General features: G+C 42.1%; 1 protein-coding gene across 5 annotated transcripts in view; it reads left to right on the forward strand.

The window, feature by feature from the left end:
• FBN2 (fibrillin 2) overlaps positions 1 to 3696 on the forward strand; it is a 307967-nt gene extending 304271 nt beyond the window's left edge. For 4 of the 5 annotated variants that reach the window (XM_019478066.2, XM_059724893.1, XM_019478067.2 and 1 more), the window contains one exon: positions 1698 to 3696. In XM_019478066.2, coding sequence (XP_019333611.2) covers positions 1698 to 2072 — 375 coding nt within the window. In that variant the 3' untranslated portion in view covers positions 2073 to 3696. The remainder of the gene's footprint in view (positions 1 to 1697) is intronic. The other variant, XM_059724895.1, reaches the window with a different exon arrangement.
• Positions 3697 to 21974: the final 18278 nt, after the last annotated feature.

Genomic DNA, 21974 nt, shown 5'->3' on the forward strand with positions numbered 1-21974 from the left:
CCAGCACACATTTGTGGTAAGGGCACTCTTGGGGCAGGAGTGGTGGAGGTGCGGGGGGGAGACATTTTATCAGCCTAATTTGTCCAACAGTTTTAGGACGAATTAACCTACATTTATGATGGATTTGCCAAAAGTTCGCTGAGTATTAGAGGAGAAACTGTTGTGCATGTGTCTGGAGATGAAAGCGTATCATTGCTACATGCAGCCATTGCAGGAAGATGGAGGAAAGGGTACATTTCCTTATTTGTCACTTGAAAACAGTAACATGCCCAAGAAGCAAAGCAGCTTTGATACTTTTAATGATATACAAGCACATGTTATTTTGTCAGTGCATACCCAAGGTTACAGCTCAGCACTTCGCTCTTACCACTGTGGTAAATTTACATCATTTACTGTTTTCAGGATTATTTTGTAACCTAAAGAAAAGAAGACCCTGCAACTAGGATTAAAAGAAAAATATCTAAACCTATGTACTTTTGACTGCAAAATATAAGAGCACTTTGCAAAGAGAAGTTTTCAAAGTAAAGTAAAAAAATCCATCCAATGAAATAGTTAATTTCTCATTTAATTCAGTGCTCCCTATTATTATTACAATATCTAGTTAATGTCAGGCAAGAGCTATTACAAGTCATTGTTGCCTAGTGCTGTTAGGTCTGTGTGAAATCCCTAGTTTCATTTGGAAATATTCACAGCAAGTACACACCCCATGGAAAAAAAAATCTTGGGGGTCAACTGGCAGCGTGCCTGAGATTTAATCACAACTTGTCCCAATGCCTCCAGACACCAACAATTTGCCTTATTGTGCTGAATGTTTCATCTCCAGCACACAAAATATAGTAGAATAGGGCCATCCACTTCCCACCTTTACAAATGCACATCAACCCTGACAGCAGAAATTCTCATACACAGGAGAGAGAGACCATATTTACTTACAAAAAAGGCATAGTCCTTTCTTAACTTTTTTCTTTAGAGGCATCTGTAAAAGCTTGTGTGTTGTCAAAACAAAACTTTAGGTCATTGTGTCCATTTTTGCTTACATATGTTCACATCGGAGACTAATGTCCGGAGTGGATTCAAACAGGTTTGTTTTACAAAGAAATTTACCTTTTTCAGCTGATTTGCCACAAGTGTAGTGGTTTTCTTTCCTTCATTGCTCTTACCATGAGATGCTGAACCTAGTATCTTTTGAAACCAGGCTCATAGACTGTCCATGAAGAGTGGTCTACCTACATTTTCAGAGAACTTCCAGCACATCACAGTGGCACAGGGTCCTATTTTTCGTCTATAATATTTACACTGAAGAATAATTAGGTCATGTGAACCAGTTAGAAGAGACTGGACCTCATGTTTCTTTCCTCCACAGTTAAACTTGTGCCTTTTCTCCACATGGACTTTTTTTGCAAGCATAAAATTATGTAAACTCTGAGGAAGGATTGAAATATGAACCCTCTGTAGACTTGATGCTGTAACTTTAATTATCCTGTTAAGGCTGAGTGAGAAGCCCTAAAGATTTACAGGGTGTGTGATGTGGAACAGAGTAGTTCTCCCAGCTGGAAAGGATATACAATGCCTTCTTTCACAGCTGTAGTTTGAGAGAAGGTCAGAAACTGTTACTAATCCAACTCATTAGCTTTCATTGCTGGAGGAATAATAGAGTATGTCTCTCTAAAGGTCCTTTTTCTCCTCTTTCACCTCAGATTGAACAGATTAGCTTGGAAAGTTTAGACATTGACACTCCTTTGAAGATGAGGTTCAACAACTCTGGGCTTGGCAACAAACACCACATCCTGGAACTCATGCCAGCCATAGAACCCCTTACCAATCACGTCCGCTATGTCATCTCCCAAGGCAATGATGATGGCATCTTCCGAATCCATCAGCGGGATGGACTCAGTTTCCTGCATATGACCAAGAAAAGATCTGTACCTGGCACTTACACACTGGAAATCGTTAGTGTTGCTCTATACAAGAAGAAGGAGCTCAAGAAACTGGAAGACAAGAATGAGGACAACTACCTCCTAGGAGAACTTGGTGAAGCTCTCAAAATGAGGCTGTGGATTGAACTCTATTAGCTGTCTTCCAGACTTAGTCCAGTTCTTCAGTCACTTCCGTTCATCTGTTTATCCACCTGAGCATGTCTATTTTTCAAAGCTTTAAGCAGTCAATGACTTGACTTTTAAAAGAAAAAATAAAAAAGTGGGAGGGGATGGGGGGTGGGGGGAGAAAGAAAAGAAAAAGACCTCTCTATCTTTCCATCCTGCCAAGACTGCAGAATGACCCTACAGGAGGGGCAACTTTGACTCTGCCATGGCCAAATGCTTGATTACAATGGCAACCATGGTTACTGTATCTTTTATATAACCTCAGTTTAAAGTGTATTAAAAAAAAAGCCTAAAGTTCAAGAGGTCAACATATGGCACTAAATGGCACAAAATGTGAGCTATTTTTTTCTGTTAGCAGTCTATAACACTTTAGGTATTTTGCTATAGTTCCTAATTAAAAATATAGATGTTTATTTATTTTTAATGCAGTAATATATGGAGAAATTAACAAATTATGTAAGCAAAAAGGGAAACGTGCTTGTTTTTCTTTAGATTTATAAATTTGAGCTATTACATTTTAGAGTTACTTTCTTAAAAAAAAAATTCCAGTAGATTTGAAAGGTTTCCTTTTGTTTTTGTGCCAGTCGTCCAAATAGCATAGGGATATTTTTTTAAATATCGCAGATCTGAAAGAGCACTGTAATACATCCTCTAGATATTCTGAAGTGCTCTTCAAAACTATGACTATTCAAAATATGTCTTAAATGAACTGTAATTACAACATTAGTCTCTGTAAAGAGGATATTTCACTGCAGGTCACTAGGACTTTATTCTGTATCAGCTATATCAAATAATGGAAGCTGAAGCACAACCACTGTAGCAAAATACCTTGACTGCTTGTAATACCATTAGCATTGCAGACCAAACCGTACTGTATTTCCTTCTGATAACCTCAAGGAACCACATGTGCTACCACAACACCTCATTCTCACAAAAGGTGCTCTACATACTTGCATTACTGTAGGCAGCTGAAGAAAAGAGTCTTTCTTTGAAGGGAACACCTGATGTATCATACTATTTGGTGCTGGCTTGGATTAATAGTGCATTTACTAACATTGAGCTGTTTCAGGACTGCCATATGTGCAAGCTAATTATGCAGTGCAGACAAGGGAAATGTGTATTTGAAATCAATTTGTTAGAACTTACATTAATACTGTAGTTATACACCGTATGCCTCATTTTATCATAGCTTATTTTGTAAGAAAGATGTTTGTACAATGAGTTGACATTTAGTTTACCTTAGTAATTTTTTTTAATGTTGTACCATATTATGTGTTAAATGTATGTCTCCAATGGTGCTTTTTTGACAGCTGGTGCCTGTACCTAGTCATGTAACAGAACTTCATATGTGAAACAGCCAAAGAACATGCCAACTCCAGGGGGGTGGGTTTCCAGTTGTATACCGGTGCTGACCAAAGATTACTAACAAGTGATCACTTTTTTATTATTATTATTTTGTTCAGTTTGGGTGTTTTTTCTGGGGAGGGGACCATTGTAAATTTTTAATCAAATATTTGTGAGAAAAAAATGTTTTGTTTGTAGGTCTGTATCAATATGACAACACTTTTCTTGCAATAAAGCTTATTTTGGGGTAGGTTTTTTTCTTGATTTGCCTGTGTATTTCAAACAATGTATACGCTAACCCCCATTTGCATTCTCCAGTGGCACTACTAGGTTAATAAGTAATGGTGAGCTACATGTTTCTTCCACTAGGGAGATACTGCCCCATTACGCAGGAAGGTTTTTTGGAAATCTGTACCCAACTTGGTTTTGCAGAATGTCTCCTTTAAGAATGCTATAGATTACCCTGAAGTCCTTACTATTGACTGTAAAACGTGCATTGCCTTGCTACTGCATATTGGATTTAATGTGGGGGTTTATTTCAAATAATGCTATCCAAAACTGTATGTGTTGCTGTTGTTGCTATGACAGAAGAACAGAGAGGAGGATAGAGCGCTGGGCCAAGAATCAGAAAACCCAGATTCCCTGTTCTTTCTGTATCTTGTACTTTTAGCATTGGTAAGGCACTTGAACTCTGACCTGCAGAGTTCACTTTTTCTGTAATATACAAATTAGGGAAAAACAGAGAAGCCCTTTGGAAGAACCACCCCTACTTGCTATTCTTAGAGAAAAATTAGTTGTACAGCTTGACTTTTTACCTCATCGTGATTATTTCTACAGTAGGGTGTCTAATTGAATTGTATGCAGCAGGTTTCCATTGGTATACAAAATCTGGCCATTTTTTTTTACCAATGGTACCTTTTTAACAAAGGAAAATGAATAATTAATTTAAAAATACACAGTGAAATACCACTGTACTCTACCAAATAAACCAACATTAACATTAGAAAAAAATCATATTTTCAAGTGTCAGTATTCATGTTATTTACATGCTAAGTAAAAGTCATGACAAGCTTTTAAGGAATTGTGCACTTGCATTAAACTCTAAGGGGAGATAAAAAACCCAGAAGTATAGAATTATGAGTGTTCTCAATGTTACCCTTTGACAATGAGGAATTAGCTGCAAAGAATGATTTGAGTTGTTTGCCTTGGGGTATTCTTTCCTAAAATGTTCATGTGTGTTTAGATTCATCTGGCATGTGTTAGTGCTGCAATTTAAGTATTACAGTATGAAATTACATGGAACCAAAGTTATTTGACACTAGCCTACGATACTGTCATGAAAGGTTCATTAAGGTTTAAATCTGCTCCTGAGTAAAATGATTGAAATATATAGCAGTAATCCTAAAAGTCCTTCTGAGGCCTTGCAAGTGTATCTGGTATTGCAGCGATATTACCATTTTTTTTAACAGACATTTTCCAAGAAAGTTAGTCATTTTCCTATCTGGGAATACTCCAGGAAGTGCTCATTACAGTGACAGCCAACAGAGTGAACTGAGTAGAATGATTATCTTTTGCCAATGATTGCTACCGTTATTTGCTTTCCATTTTCAGATGTTGGTTAACAATCCCTCAGAGGCTACAGCATTTAAGTATTAGTGTATTTTATAAAGTCTAAACATATAGAGATGCTTACATAGACCATGAACACTTTTTGGTCTATTTAATAGGCTAAAAGAGTAAGTATATTTTGCAAAGTCATCAGCTAAATAGGTTTTAATGACTGGGCCTTCAAAACCTTTTCCCTACTACAGTATCTGAGCTCAACATACCTGTGAAAATCTTGTAGCAAATCCCCCAACATAACTGAAGATGTAGTTGACAAAGTTAAACCTTATCTCTGTTACTAGCAATTCTGTATTCTCATTTGGGCTAGGGACATAAGTTACACATAAACAAGTTTAAGTGATCAGAAACTGGTTTAAACCTGTAATGGAACCAAAGTTCAATAAACAAACCACTTTCAAAAGGCTGAAACCGGTTTAAGATAAACCTAGTTGCATGTAGTATCAGACTTAACTGATTTAGGTCAAACTGGTTTATGAAACTTCTGTCCCAGGTCCTTCCTGGGTTCAAGTTAAGTCAGTCCCCCAGCATCCCAGAATGCTTTGCAGCCCTGGGCTGGGCTGGGCTGTCTACCGTAGCAAAGCAAGTTTGACCCCACCCCTCTGCATGCTAGCCAGAGCACTATTGCTGCTCGAGTTGACTGAGAAGGAGGTGAGGGTGGGAAACCTGGCCCCAGACCACAGCCTCTTACAGGCTTTTCCCCAACTCACTACTAGAAGAGAGGACAGGGGTGTGGCCAGGCCAGCAGGATGAGGTGCGGGGGGGAGAGGGCCAGATGCCAGCCAGGCCCAGGCAGAAGGGAGGGAGAGGAGTTTAAACCCCCTCCTCCATCCCGCCTGCCTGTTTTTATCTTGTTTGCACAGCAACTCCTGCCTGTTTTTATCTTGTTTGCCCCACCAGCAGAGGGAGATGGGAACATGGCCAGATGCCATCCCAAAGCCAGCAGGCTGAGCTGGGGGTGGCGGGCATGGCCATCACCCAGGGCTCATATACTGAGGCGGGGGGAGGGAGTTCAAATCCCTTCCCTTACTCTGGACCCCAGCCAGAGTTAGCTTGGGGAGACAGCCCGTCAAGCCTTTCACACACTGTTCTTGTACTTAATGAGTAGTACTTGCATTGAGTTTAGGCAAGTGGCTATCTTTATTTTTAGTCCTCATGCACTTGAAGGGAGTCCATTGTATTTGATGTCAAACTGTCACTTAGAGCAGACAAGAGAACTGAACAATGAATGCCTCCAAAATACTGAGTAAATGCTCTGACTGCTGAGCTTTGGATAAAAAAGAGGCAGTGGTTCTGAGGTGAGGTAAGTGGAGAAGTAATACCCAGGTTATGGATCCTGATGGAGCACAGGTATCTAGCTGCTCAGCATAGAGCAGTGCCGCTGAACTGCGGTGTTACACATTAGCACTGTTTTGTGGGCAAACACCTACACAATTCACAAGATTAAACCCAGAGATTTTAAATAGGAATCCAGAGTCTCAAAAACATTCTGACATGTTGTGGGCTTTGAGTTCTTTGCAAAGGAAAAATGCTTTTATTTTTTGACTATGGAAAAATAATGACTGAAACTAAAAGCATGCTTTTTCTGAGGGAGTTTTGAGTCGAAAAAGTCTAAAGACTACTGGCATAGATGGTACTCAAGGGCTTCTGGGCATACTTGGAAGCAGACATTTAAGCGATTAGAAACCCACTAGCAAAAATAGGTGGCTCAGGACAACTCTTGAGAAATGCAATACAGAACTTAAGTCCCTGATGTAGGAATTAAGTAAAACTTGAACAGTTAGGGCCTTGTTACACACTAATTTAGGCAGCTCCTGGCACTCTTAGCCCCTGGATTGTTCATACATTAACACCTTAACCTAGTATTAAGTATTCTTTAGGTGGCTTTAAATTATGCCATTCCAGCCTACGCTTATCTTCGATCTGTGTTATCCAGCTCGTGTTACGCTACATATAGCCGATCTAGACTCAAGTGTAAACAAACAGCCCACCTACCTCTCCACCCCTGCTGGCCCAGATCTGGACCACTGCCCTTTCCCTCCCCTCAGATCTCCACTCACTGCCTCCCTTGCCCCCCCTCCACATTTGTGGCTGCCTGCACGGTCTGTCCCAGCAGCTCTCTGGGCTGGGCTCAGCCCAGAGCAGAGAAACAGCCTGGCAGCAGTGGCAGTGAGGTCAGACAGGCAGATTAACCCTTCCATATCTGCTGCCCCCCTGGGGCAGACAGGACAGGCAGTCACAAGTAATCAGAGGGCAGTGAGAGGGAGAGAGCCAAGGGGGCAGGGGGGAGCCCTAGGGATGCAGGTGAACCAGAGGAGCTCAAGGGAGTAATGGGGAAGCCTGGAAGGGAGAGGGCAGGGGCGGGATTCTTACCTTTCAGCCCTCCAGGCTACTCCAAACTCACGCTAGCACTAGACACCCATCACCATGTAAGCAGCTCATGGTGTGACGTAATAAGGCTCTAAGATGCATAAAAAGACTTGGCCCTCAAATTAAAATTCTGAACTTTAGTAGCCTGCTCCCACCAAGAAGAAAACATATAAAACAAACTATGAAAACACACTATTGTACACTCTTGGAACAAACTTTATCCCTCACGACTGACAAAGATTTTATACTCTCTGTGGGCGCATCTACATGAGACAGGAAAATTAACTGATGAACTGTAACTGAGAAGACTTGCTAATAATAGGAGCTAACAAAGGCTCTGAAGCTCTATTAGGTGCTTACGTTTGGACCAATGCAGCAAGCTAGCCCCCTAGGCTACATCCACACATGGTGTGGACATTTGGTTCTCTGGAAACAACTAGCAGCGGCACACCTCAGACAGCTGCTAGTTGTCCCTGGGGAGCAGCTGTGCCACATGCCCTCTGGTGTGCAACAAGTTACCTGGGGTGGGGGTAGGAGAAGCTGGGGCCAGCACTGGACTGGCCCCAGCAGCCTTACCTGGGGTCCTGGGGCCCTCCCAGGGCTGCAGCAGTGGTGACTGCCACGCAGAGCCTGACCAGCAGCCACAGCGCAGCTATGGGTGGCCCGGCTCCACTTTTGAGTGGCGTGCACTGCCAGTGTGTGTGTGCTGCTCTGCTTTTATTCTCCGTGGGGTTTTTTTAATCCCTGGATATCCAGAGGATATCCAGGGATATCCAGAGGTTAAAAAAAAAAAAACCTCCACGCTGCTCCCTTGCAGTGTGGGGAACAACTGAATGTGCAATTTGTGGCACAGACTGCACGGTCACACTTGTCTGGACATGGCCCGAGTGCTGCATGCATGTCCTTGAGGTCTGCAGTACTTGGAATAAATACATTCCAAGTTAGACCAAAAACCAGGAGCCTGCACATCTGTTCTATATTTAGTTTTCTTCCTTTCCCATTCAATTCCTAAGCACCCTGTTGAATTGGGAGGATGGGCTCAGGCTGATGCATAAATCTTTAACCACTGAAAACTGCATTTACTTCTATAAGAACTCCAAGAAACTCTACAGAATGGCTTCCGCACTCTCCTTGTCCTACAGTCCAGTCCTAGTTGAAGTCATATTTCCCCTGCTACTTTACTGGTTTGACCCTGCTTTTTCAGGACAAACAGATGTGAAGAGATTTTGATTAACAAAACCATATTTGGCACCATGTTTTCAAACATACTTGGAGCTCAATACTACATCACTGAAGTCAACAGGATCTTTGCCATTGTCTTACATGGGCTTTGGCTCTGTCTCCTGGTATTGTTCTCTAGATCTCATGAAAAGTTCATTGCTCCTCTGAATACACACACAGTATGCAGACATACAGGGCACATCTACACATTTATTAATGCATTATTAGGCTATTAGCACGGTTTTTGCCATGACGCTACTGTACAGTGTTATTAGGCTAATGCACAGTAAGCGTCTCATGTAGATGCGCCCACAGAGAGTATAAAGCAGAGTTTCAGCATGATCCTTTTCAACATCAGCTATTGCCAATTTGCAAGCTTTAAGCCTCTGCTGCATCCGGCTCTTACAAGGCTGTTCAATTTTACCAAAACTTTGGTATACTAAAAATACTTTAGCTAGTGGAAAATGCAAATGTTTCCATGAACTCCTAGAACAGTAATTTACACTGGAGAATGGATATTTTATTAACAGCTCAAAGCAGTGGTGCTCAACCTGCTAGTCCCATAAACTGGATGAGTGGTATGGGATCCTGCGGGCACCAGCTAGATCCTGCAGGTCTGATCCAGCATGCGGCTGGTGCACCAGATCTGGCTACAACAAAACCTCATGCGTTGGCCCAGCCCTGCATGCCAGATATAACTGCAAAATGACCCCACCTATCAGATCCAGCTGCAGCCAGCCCAGCCCTACATGTGAGGCCATGTCATCAGGCCCACAGTGCAACACCTCCCAAACCCAGAACAGTGGCAGTGCCAATTGTTCTGCAAGCTGCTGCAATCAGTGCTGCCACTGCTTCTCCAGCACCACATTTCTGGATGCATTGAGAGTCCTGTAGGTGGATGACGTGGCCCTGTAGGCCAGTTTTCCCCATGGCCAGAAGTTGAGCACCATTGGCTTAAAGTGCAATATCAGCATAAGATGCAATAATTTTTTAGTCAACAGTCAGGTCAAATCTGGATGCCAGGGACAAAACCAGAGGTGTGTACAGGGAGTTCCAGGCTCTCAGTTCTCTGTTCATGCAATGGGAAAGCGGTCTGCTAATGAAATTTAATCAAAATATGCATATACACAGAATAAACTGCAAAATTTAGGCACAGAAACAATTAGTAACAAAATATTCAGATTTTACTTCTTCCCACATATAAAAACCAGTAGTTCAGCCTTGTACCAAAGTACTGGTTCACACTTGGATGAAGAATCTTTAAAATATTCTGAGACTGGGCTTTGTTGGTTGCCCCCTTCTCCACTTTCTGCTACGTGTCATGCTGTTTTTGGCACTGGCTGTGCCAATGCTCCTGTGGGGACTGAAGCCACAGGTTTGTGCCTATAGGGTCTTGTCCCTCCACTCAGGGTCAGATCAATCACCATATTTGGGGTCAGGAAGAAATTTTACCCCATGATCAGATTGGTATGGGCTATGGGGTTTTTTTTTCTATCAGGACTTCTGTTGCTTACTGTCTTGAATTTATGTCACCTGTTTAAGTCATAACAGATTTTTTTTTTGACAAGAGACTCTGAAATAGCAAGCAAACCCCTCACTTTCTTTCATAAATGCAACTAATGTGTTACTCATCCTATTCATCTGCTTGTGTTTTGTGTTTGTTGCTAAAGGATATACCAAAAAGAAGTGGAAAGGCTAAAGTTAACCTGACAGGCTTAAGTGAATTAATTACATTTCAGAATGTAAAGTGGACATTTTCCAACAGAAAACCATTAACCTGCTCTGAGTACATAAAGGGCCGGATCCTGTACTACTGACATCAATGAAAGTTTTGGCATTAACATCAACAAAGAGAGAGGCTTGTTGTTTTGGGGTTGTTGGGTTTTTTTGGAAAGTGTCATGAAAGTTTAGGATCTAACTATCTTTCCCAGGTGATTGCTGCTGTATGTGAATTTGCTTAACGGATGCCAGGAATGAGGAGTACAGCATGAAGAGACCAGACACTCTGATCAGAAAATCACTAAGTCAATTTAACAGCATTGGAGGTAGTGTTGGAAAAGGTAGGGAGGATAGTAACCAAAATGATCAGGGGTATAGAGCAGTTGACATACCAAGAGAGACTGAAAAAGGCTAGGGCTCTTCAGTCTGGAAAGGAGAAAGCTGAGGAGGGATATGATAGAGATCTATAAAAGTCATGAAAAGGTATGGACAAAGAACAGGAAACTTATTCTCCAAGTCCTAGACTACCAGAACTAGGGGGCACCCACTGAAATTAGTAGGAGACAGATTTAGAACTAACAAGATAAAGTACTTTTTTATGCAACACAGGTAACTTGTAGAATTCATGGCCACAGGAGGTGGTAAAAGCAGACAGCATAGCCAGATTCAAAAAAGGGATTGACACATTGGGATGGTAGCTATGAATCGCATCATCCAAGGCTGCATCCGGACGTTGTAACAAACTAGGACAACAAAAAGATCCCAAAGATGGACGTGACCATCCTGTTTGAGAACTTGTGGCAGGCTTTAACCAAAGCCCAGGAGCTAAAGCTATCCAAATAGAGGCCACTGACTGATACACTGTGGAGGAAGGAGTATGATATGATGGTGCAGAGGCTGATCACTGGAGCACTTGAAGCATGGGATGGCAAACAATGAAACATCCTGCAAGCCTGCAGAGTACCCATCTGCTCCTCAAAACTGATAAGGCACTTCATGGCATCTGCTACCATCCCATGGTCAAGGGACATCTTCATTGAGCACATCACAGGCCAATACCAACACGAAGACAGCTAGCCAAGAGAACCTGCCAGAAGCAAGGCCCAAGGGACAGCCTGAAACCCCACCCACAGAGAGACTGGTTAATGGCCTTGAACATTTCCTACCCTCACAACTTTCTACCCCACATACCAAAACCATTGTCTAAGAATGTCTTACAACTTGTCAACTCCACCAATACAGTTACTGTGTGTAGAGTCTTGTCTCTCTTCTTTCAATACCGTTGCACTGAAACTTCCTCTCTGCTTTACCTCCAGGACAGGAACCCTCAGAATTATCTACTATGCTGAGGGGGACACTTTTGCTTTGCAAAAATGCTTTCTGTAAAAAACAAAAATCCCCCCAAAAAACATTTAAAGAAAAACTACAAGCATTTTGCCCTTCAAAATTTATAACTTAATACTGTCAAATCCCGAGGTACCAGTTATTTCAGTTAATTGTTTCCCTAATGACCTAATGGGTGCTTTCCTTTCATCAACTTTGTCTGCTAGGTCACACGATGCATTTCTTTTTTGTCACTGAAAAAAAAAAATTAAAAAAAAATAAAAGCCTTTCTGGCATCTGTTTTCACTTGCTTTCCCTACAAGTTCTATGTATGTCTTTCTCTCGCTCAGTATTTGCTTTATGGTGAAAGTAATAACTACAGTTTACATCATCTATGCCTGCTTAAACTTACAGTCATTCCCCCATTTTTGGAGGGGAGGGGAGTTTATAAAGGTATAATTTTTAAGTTTCCCAGTTCATCTTCATGAATCCTGGCATCAGTTTTTATTGCCTTCATATCTTTATACTGGCAGTGATGAGAACAGAGCATAATTATAGCGGCGCCATTCCTACCGCAACAGTCAAATGTCTGTCAGTGTTTCCAATGTAAAATCCTATATTCAGAGCCTTGTATTGCAGCTGTAAAAACTCTCTGCAGCAAGTAAGTATATAAGACTGTTGTGGAGGAGGGTACATGGGAAGGAAGTTCTTTCCCCCATTAGGGGAGTTTGAACATTGTAAAGTTTAAACAGCTCTAATTTTTTTTTAATTTGTCTGTTTAACATTAATATATAAAGAACAGAAATATATCAAGAACAATTAAAATATGTAACTGGTTCCTAGTGTATCTTAATCTTTTTTTTTTTTTTCCTTTGGAAGCAGCACTAACAAAGTTTTCTTTAAATGGTCAACATGATACTGTTTCTGGATCAGCCACTGCTAGTGCACAGTATGGTTTCTCCAACCAACGCTCCAAAATAATTTTGCAGACCATCTACCATGTCAGTAACTCATGATGCTGCTAAAAATATTGCTAGAGCTCTGAGGGCTTTGTTTGGGTGTGCAAGACAACTTATTATATCCTTTTACAAAAAAAAAAAAAAGTTTAAAGCTATCATAAGGAAACTAAAAAAAACCTAATATTCAGTGTCTGGATTTAACCAAGACATTCTGGAACATTTAGAGTTACAGATCACAATGCAATTTTCAATGTACATCATTAGCTGCACAGCAACCCACTAGACTAACAATACCTAAACTCAATTCAGTCTTGAGAAATTTGAATTTTAGGCTAAGTTCATTAGCTGGAACTTCTGCTGCTCCAGCTCTGTGGTCACTAGCCTGATAAACGTAGGTAGTACTGACAGTCGGACAAACCAGACAAATGCAGACAAGTTGCTAGAAAGCAGCATGCTTCCTGACACACCCACTCACTTTATAGGGAGAGACCTTTTTAAGCCATTCACTGGATTCCAAGTTAAAGAACACAAGGCATTTTGAGCTGCTTGACTTCAGTGTTTCTGTAACTCAGGGAAATCTTCTCAATGTGCTTTTGTGAACTAAATGTTTAGGAGAGATCCAAGATCAACAATTACTCAGTATCAACAGCTCATTGAGTTGAACTTCATGGGGCAGTCTCCTCATCTGGGACCTCCACTGGTATTGGTACATGGTGATGCAGAGTGCACCAGACAACCGGTTAGCCAAATAGAATGACATTCTTGTATGTCTGTTAGCCACACGATGCAAAGAAATGCTGTTTCTCAACATCCCACAGAACATTAAGATCCATTCAATTTTAGTTCTGCTGGGTTTTTGGCCAAAAAAAAAAGGAACTGCCCTCAAATCCAATTTATAAGACAGGATGAAGGCAAAGAAAAGTTTTTGAAAGGAAACTTGATCACTATAAATCATTTTTCAGCTGGTGAGAGTACAAAAGGAAATTTTATAAACGTGCCCACTTCAAAATAAGAGACTTTGAGGAACATGGAGCTAACCACAGATGAATCCCATTTCCTTTTGAATAAAATAGGTTACATCTACCACTTCCTCAGGGTAGATTCCTTTCGTAGGATGGGAACCAACACTTGCTGCATGAAACACTGAAAACAGTGGTAGGTTATGCTAGCAACAATCATATTATTGATTCAAATTCAACATACTTTATAGTTTCCTCCTCGCTGAGAGGAACTGAAGAACATCCTCTAAGTGGCTAGAGAGACAGGAAAATAAACCCAAATAAGAGCCAGTTTGACTAATTGAAAAACGTTTCAAAAGTTGTTACCCTTGATCAAGGCGCATGCTCTTATGAGAGATATTCCAGAAGACCAGGAAAAACAAACTGTAATAACCGATGCTTGAAAGGTGCATGGCCAAACCAAAAAATACAAACAGGAATAACTCCCACAGAGTTGAAGCTAAGCTGAAAAAAAAGGGAAACATGTATTTGCTCGTGGGACAAATGCCAGCACGAAGGAACTTAAATGGCCCTTAAGTATGTATATACTCTAATTACGGCTAAAAGGAAGCCCTTGACAGAAAACATTATCTTTATTGACAATTGGCGCTGTAGTTGGAAGTTGCCAGAACACTGTCCCTGGAACAAAAGTTGGCAACCTACAGCCCACAGGCCAGATGCAGCCTGCTAAGCAGTTCCATCCAGCCCATGAAATTCGGATATCAGGAGTACTGCAGTGGTGGGGCAATTTAGTAACATTGTGGCAGTGGAGAGATTCTAGAGCGTTCAGCGGTGACCAGGGTGCACGCACATCTGTAGCCATTCAGTGCTGGGGAGAAGCAGCAGCAATAGGGCACAAACACCACCCCACCTCAGACCAGGCTGCTTTATTTTGGCCTAATGCTCCCAAAAGGTTGCCAACTAAGGGTGCACCGATAGAGATCTTTTGGGCCAATACCGATGGCTGATTTTTAATGAGCCATATCAGCCGACACTTATCCACAACTGCTGATATGCAGCATAGAGAGCAGCATCTGACTGGTAAGTTTGTGGTGGTGGAAGGAGTAGAGGGAGGGAAGGGGTGTTGTGGGGGAGGGAGTGGGGCTGGGGCAGGGGCTAGGGCATGGGACAGAGCCACAAGGGGCTCCTCTGGTGGATGTAGGGGGGCTCCCACTGCTGCACGCATCCCTGGAAGGCTTGGAGGGGGAGTGTGCCCCCGGATCTGTATGTGGGGTGGGGACAGGCTGCCATTGCAGGCTGAGGCTGGGGTGGTGCTGAGCTCTTCCAAGTGCAGGGCTAGGCCAGGCTGTACTTGTGGCAGGCGGCATCAGGTCTCATCTGTCAGCATCCCCATGCTTAAAAATGGCGGCAGGAGCACATGGACTAAAGCTTGTTCAACCAGCTTTAGTTCAAGCACCCTGCCACCATTTTTTAGCACAGGGACACTGATGCACAAGACACAGGAGGCTGCTGCAGCTCAGTAACTGCCATGATCCAGCAGACTCAATTAATGGAGTCTGCTCTGACGTGCTGGAATTCCTAACTGGTTCAGAGAGGTCTTAGCTTTTGTAGGTTACACTTACTTCATCAGGTGCTAAGAATGTACTTGCAGAAACCAAAGCTAGTAAATACTTAATAAGAGGTGTAAATATTCAGCCCACACCCTTGCCCTATACCTTCTGAATATTTTTCTAAGCACATGTAACGTGCAAGCATGACATTTATATAATATCCCTCATAAGAAATGAAGTAAAACCATAAAAGTATATACACTAATTAAATATTATACAGTAATTAACTCAAGGTGGAAGAGAGCATATTTCCATACCAAGAAAGATAGGAGATATAAATCCTTTTAGCCTTCCTCCTAGGAGTACTGCACCTGTGCTTCACCCACTCTGTCTCTTTCATTTCAATTTATTTTCCAGTTTCACTCTAAAATTACACTGCGCTCCAAAAATTACACTACATGGAAAGAGCTCATGAACCCTACACAGTTTGCTGCATTTACCAGAATCCGAGTTGACTTTGAATGTAAGGCCCACCAATAATTAGCTTCTCTACATCGGAGAGTTATGAATTTATTATAATTTTCCAGGTATAGGATCTAATTATTGGAAGGTCATCTTTAAAAACGTCTCCTCCACTGCTACAGTGCAAAAAACAGTAGAAGGGGAGCAGGCAGCTAGAGGGGGACAGGCGGCCTCCTTGTTCTTTACTGCCCCCACAACTTCTTCCCCCTGCACCCTGCCTGCCAGCTTCCCTGTACCTGTTCCCCACAGCCTCTGCCCCCCATCCCTACCCCCTTACTGTCAGACCAGGCTTCAGCTTCATTCCCCTCTGAATGAAATGGAAGTGCAGCCCCTGTCTGGGCATTTGCAGTGTCTCAGAGCTGGAGCTGCACCGCTGCTGATTGCCCAGGCACAGGATGGAGTTTCCATGTGCTCCAAGCCCAGGAAGGAATGGAGCTGTAGCCAGAGCTGGAGGCAAGACTGACACTAAAAGGCGGGGAGGTGCAGAGAGGTGGGGTTAGGTAGGGAAGGACAGAGGCTGCACAGGGGCAGGCAAGGGGTGGGGAGTGCAGGCAGCTGCTGTAGGTCTGACTCTGGCCTCGACCGAGGCTCAAGACTAGAGCCAAAGCCACAAAAGCCCCCTGCTCTTCCCACCTTGTACTCAAATCCAAGATGAGGGGCTCATTCCTCCATGCTGAATGGGGCAAAAACACCATCTTGGATTCAAATAAATACAGTACCAATGAGATAAATGTGCATATAAAATGTGCATGCATGTGCACACGTATGAATTTCAGAAAGTAACAGCAATTTCAAATAAGACCATTTTGTGTGTAACGAGTGGGAAACTAGAAACTAGCAGGGAACACCGATGGTGGTACTGTCAAATGCACCCATAGTTTACAACTAGGTAGAAAAGTGATGGGGTTCAGCAGATGATCATTGCACACAAAGTGGTATTATTTTTTCAATATTACTTTCTGAAACACTCATACACACACATGTATGTATGTAGGCTCATATACAGTTTTTGGCAGTTACATCTTTACTAGGGCTATGCAAAACAGCACCGTTCTGCTTCGACTTCCGTTTTGACGTTTCAATGGAACACTACTTTGTTTTGAGTTTTGTTTAGTTTCAAAAGCGCTGCTCCGTTTAGTTTCATCAAAACTGTTTTGACGTTTCACCCATAGGCTATAATGGGGAAGCACGAAACTGCCTATAACTTTGTCACTCCTTGCCTGATTCAGATGAATCCTGCAGCAATGGTAGCCCCTTCTGAGGGCATGGAGTCTGCAAAGTTTCAAGGAGATAGGGGTAGAAGTTTCTGGGAAACTGCACCTCAAGGTGTTGACAAGTGAAACTCCTGTCACTTGTCGGCAACAGCAGCCTCCTGTCATCCTTCAAGCTCGAAACGCATCAAAATGAGACACCTGGCAAAATTTTGCACAGCCCTAATCTTTACATATACTTTTTCAATAAGGAAAATAACTTTGCCAATAATTATTTGCTAACTGACTATCATAGAATATTCTTGAATAATTTTCACATGAAGCACTACATTTACACAACAGAGATCACTTTTGTTGATAGTAACGGTTTCTGAGATCATCCAGAGTGACAATAATATGTAGGTTTCTTGCACTATTATGTACAGAAATGAGCTGATGATGATAAAAGTTGAAGTAATAGTCAAAATATGATATCAAGAATGATATTATCCAGATTTTTTTTAAGGCAAAGGGTATATCCCTTAAAAAACAAAGTTAGGAAAAAACCATTCCCTTTAACTGGGGACTGGAAGTCGGGTTTGATTTTTGTTCCTAACTGTTACAAATCACTTCATTTATAGACCTTACAGATGTAAAACAGGTATAATTATACTCGGGGTGTTGCCAGCATTCATCTCTCATAGTGCATTGAGGCTCTGAGATAGGAAAAAATGATCTGTTACTGTTAAAAGCAGCTAAAATTAGATGCTATGGGGGGAAAAAAGTATTTAGAGAAATGGTTAGAAAAAAAACTCAAGAGTAGTCATCTGAACAGACGAGTCACAAATACTTGTGCGCTGGTGCCGACTGTCTCTAACTTTCAAAACTGTTAGAAATCCACATATTGCTGATGCAGTAGCAAGAGAAAGTGGCTTTACTCTGTAGTATGACTGAAGGGTAGCAACTTGGGCAGCTGCCCCTTGTGCTAAAGCTGTTTAGGGCACAGAGCTACCCTGCGACTCTTCTGCTACAACTGTTTTATTCTGGGAAAGTAAAGCTCATCAACTGGAATGATGCCACAAGGAACAGATGTATTCAAAGCTAGGAAGTAAAGTATAAATGAATACTAGAATGTTTTGTGTCTGGGATGAAATGAGTTTCATGTAGTGACCTATTTAATTTAGGGCCAGCCAACAGCTCAGTATAGGAAGACTCAAACCTCTGTTTTCTGGTTAGAGAGAGAGAACCCAGTTCTCAGAGTTATGAAGCACCCACAAATCCCATTAATTTTTCTAACATCCATCTTTTGGTACCTGCTGCAGGCTACAACCAAGACTTGAGTCCTATATGTTAAGCACTGTATGTATAGATAGGAAGAAAAGGTCCAGGACTGAAGACAAGGAAATCCTGAGAAGTCCAGGACTGAAGACAAGGTAAGAATTTAATTTACAATGAAATGGAACAGATATGGATAAAACACTTGAAGGAGTTTGACACCCAGCTGCCAAACCTTCAGAGTACTTCCAGTGACTTTAACTGTTTCTGAAAGGTTATTGCTACTAGTTGAAAGATAGGCAAAGATTTTAATGAATAAAGACTCTCAGAATTAACAACTCTCAATTGTGCAATACTGAGTAAAATGAAATTCTATACAAGGTTAGCCAAAATCCCATGGGAAAGCCACACTTCATTCTGTGGTTAGCCTTGATTTCATATATTAATACTGTGAACGGCTGTTGTCGGTTGATTTCATAAAATGTCATTTCCTCCGAGGTGCAGGCTTTTGTTGGCAGGGATTCTGTTTTCATCTGCTTCGATTTCTAGGTTACTGATGCTTAAATTACTATATTTCACCACAAGCAGAGATGCTTTACTTCAGGGTTGCGTAGTTGCACTTTATACACACATTTTGATTTTCACTCTACTGTTCACTGCAGATGAATTACATTAGACTAACACATTTATAAAACACGTCAGCTTACATGAGATTATCAGCTACGTTCTCCGACTCCCCCCTTCACATAAAATAACTTTTAAAGCTGTATAAAAGAAAATATAATCAGCGGTGCTACAAAGGAATAGTTCAAAAGACTGTTGAAGTAGCGGCACCATTGTTAAACTCAGAGGCAGCAGCACAGTCATAAGGAATAAGCGTGTAGGGTTTGAAGCAAGTAAGTCCTAAACCCTAAAACTAATTCAATGGGCTTGGTGTGTGGCTTTGTACAAAATCTTCAACTCTTCAATTCCGTTTTCCCCTCTGCAAAGCAGAAATACAGTGCACTTCACAGAGATATTGTAAGGATTAGTACACACACACACACACACACAAAGTACTTTCAAAATAAAAAAGGCAGAACCGGGTGGCACCTTAAAGACTAAGTTTTTTCTAAGTGACAGCCTACTTTATCAGATGGTATAAAGTAAAAAGTGATATAGAAGTGCTACATTACGCTTAATGGATCAACATTAGGATAAGACATTTCTCACTCAGCTGCTGTAATACTCAGGGGGTTTGTGGCATTATGTTGCTATGTTTTGAGTTTTCAAGAAGTCAGATGAACAATGCAAGGTGACATGGGGTAAAGGCTTATAGGTTGCTTTCTTATAACTTGTCGCCACGTTTCTTTAATTTATCAGACAAAGCAGTAAAGCAGTAAACTAAGAGATATCCACAACTAAGATGGAGTCACAAGTCTTGCGTGCCTTTTGTTCGAGGGTTCCTCTTAGTCCCTCTATATGGCTCCTGCTATGCTGGTTCTCTTACTTAACTCTAGTTAGAAGTTGCCACCAACTGGCAAAAGTGCCCTGGAGCTTTATTAAGTGATGGCTACACCTAACACAAACTTTCAACCATTTCCACTTTTTGAGGATGCAACAAGGTATTTTCCAAGGGGGATAAGCAGATGTAAAAATTGGTAAATAAATAGATGTAAAAATTGGTATCTAATGTAGCCTTAGTCAGTACAAGGTATGTAACCAAACATTTCTCTACAGAGAAAATGTGCAGGCATGGTACAACAAAAATGCACATGAAGTGATTTCATGTGATCTGTATTTTGTAGTTTCCCCCTCTCTTTAATGACAGATATATCGTGCTAAGGACAACAGTGCCATCTAGTGATAAAATTACAGTACCAAATTACTCAAGGAAAATTCTCTCTGGAAAAGTAGTTCTTCCAAGAAAATCAGCTCCTTTTGCTACCTCACAACTAACAAAGTAGGATGTTGTGTGCAAAAGTTTATGCTTTTTCTGAATGAGTATGTCTTAAGGGCATGTCCCCATGAGCATGCACGTGCAGGGGTACGCGTTTCCCACAGGACAAATAGCAGTGGTTCATATCTGAGCTGCTGCTATTGGTCTCTGGGCACAACCCTGCACACACACTCCAGTGTGTGGCAAAGGGACCCGGGTGGAGTAGGGGAGGCTGGGGCCAGTCTTACCTGGGGTCCTGGGGCAACAGCAGCACCAAGCCGGCCGCTCAAAGGCTGGCCAGTAGCCAGTGTGGCTCGGGCAGACCAGGCTCTGGTTTCTGGCAGCTCATGTTGCTGACACTTGTGCCATACCACTTTTTAGTAGCAGGTGTTTTTTTGACATCAGGATCTCCCAGTGTCCAAAAAAAGCAGTGCTTACATATGTAAAAATGCCCACACAGTCTTACATTGCTCTCTAGAGCAGTGGAGATATGTAGCCGCTGCTTAGGTTTTCATTGGAGCATTTAGAGGAAACGGCATTAGATCAGTTTTTCAAATTGGAGGGCAGGGGGTGTTCAAGGTCACCTGGCAGGCCAACAAAACAGGGAACAAAAACTATTCAGGATGTTAGGGAAAGGATTTTCCCCCTCACCCCTACCTGTCCTCAACCAGATGTTGCTATAAGCAATAGAGCTCTGGTCTTTGCTTGCTGGCATGTTGGACACAGGACAACAGCTAGCAACAGGAACAGAACAGAAAGACACTACCATCTTTTACAAGTGCCTGTCATGAGGAAGATGAGCAAGGTGAATCACGCACCTTTCAAACTTCCTTATTTTGCTCAAAACTCTCCTAATGACAGACAGCAAAACAAGCACCTTGCTATATCAAGGCTAGTGCAGACCACAGGTTGGCAACCTTTCAAAGCAGAAGACTGCAATAATGCAGCTAGGTCTGAAGGCAGGCTACCACTTACAACCTGGTTGCCACTTCCCCTGCCACCAAATTGCTGCTTTGCAGGCTGGATAAAATTGCCTGGCAGGCTGGATCTGGCCCATAGGCCATACGGTACAAATCCCCAAGGTAGACTACAGTACCCTCTTTAGTGCATGTTCAAGTAGAGCCTGCCCAGCCTAGTTCACATTTGGCTTCTGACAGAGGAAAAGCAATAGTTTTCCTTATGGCCACAAGATGGCACCTGGAGCTTTACAAATTAAATCAAATTTGATAGTAACTGGTTTTCCCTCCCATTCTTCAGAAGCGGCAGTCTACAGGCCATAATTTGGAAATGCTGAAGTTGGTGGTCATAACACATACTTCTCTTCAGAACTAGCCGTCCCTACATCCCCTTAGCTAAGGCAAGCAGAAGCAGAGAGGCTATGAAAAGCAGTACAGAAATGTGCCCATAGCTTTCTATCTGGCAAGCAAAATGCATGATGGGGTTGCACATCACCTCCAGCAAGCTAATCTCACTGCACAGGCCAGGGCCTCCTTGCAACTTTCCTGGAAGTTTCCTATTTGCCACCTTCCCATCTCCTTATATTTCAGGTATTCCTTGCAACTCCTTCCACCTCCTCCCTAAAGCCTGGGGCTCTGTGGCCCCTTTTCCTAGAACAAAGAAATACATCTGTGTGTATTTCCATTTTCCCTTGCACCCAGGATACTTGAATTTGCTGTATCAAGGATTCTGCCCCTGTTCCAGGTGCTGTCCAGCCTCCTTTGTGCTGGGGTCTCTAGGTCCTCCCTATTCTCTCCTCCTTTCTGCACCATTACAGGGACTTTCTCTCCACCTAGCTTGGTCTTCTATTCTCCACCTGCACAAGAGGAACTTTGTTACGTCCTCTTCTCCACTCCCCTTCCCCCACCTCTATTCCCACCAACTTGGCCTCCTTCCCTTCAT

Source organism: Alligator mississippiensis, chromosome 3, assembly GCF_030867095.1.
Source record: "Alligator mississippiensis isolate rAllMis1 chromosome 3, rAllMis1, whole genome shotgun sequence".
NCBI lineage: Eukaryota > Metazoa > Chordata > Crocodylia > Alligatoridae > Alligator > Alligator mississippiensis.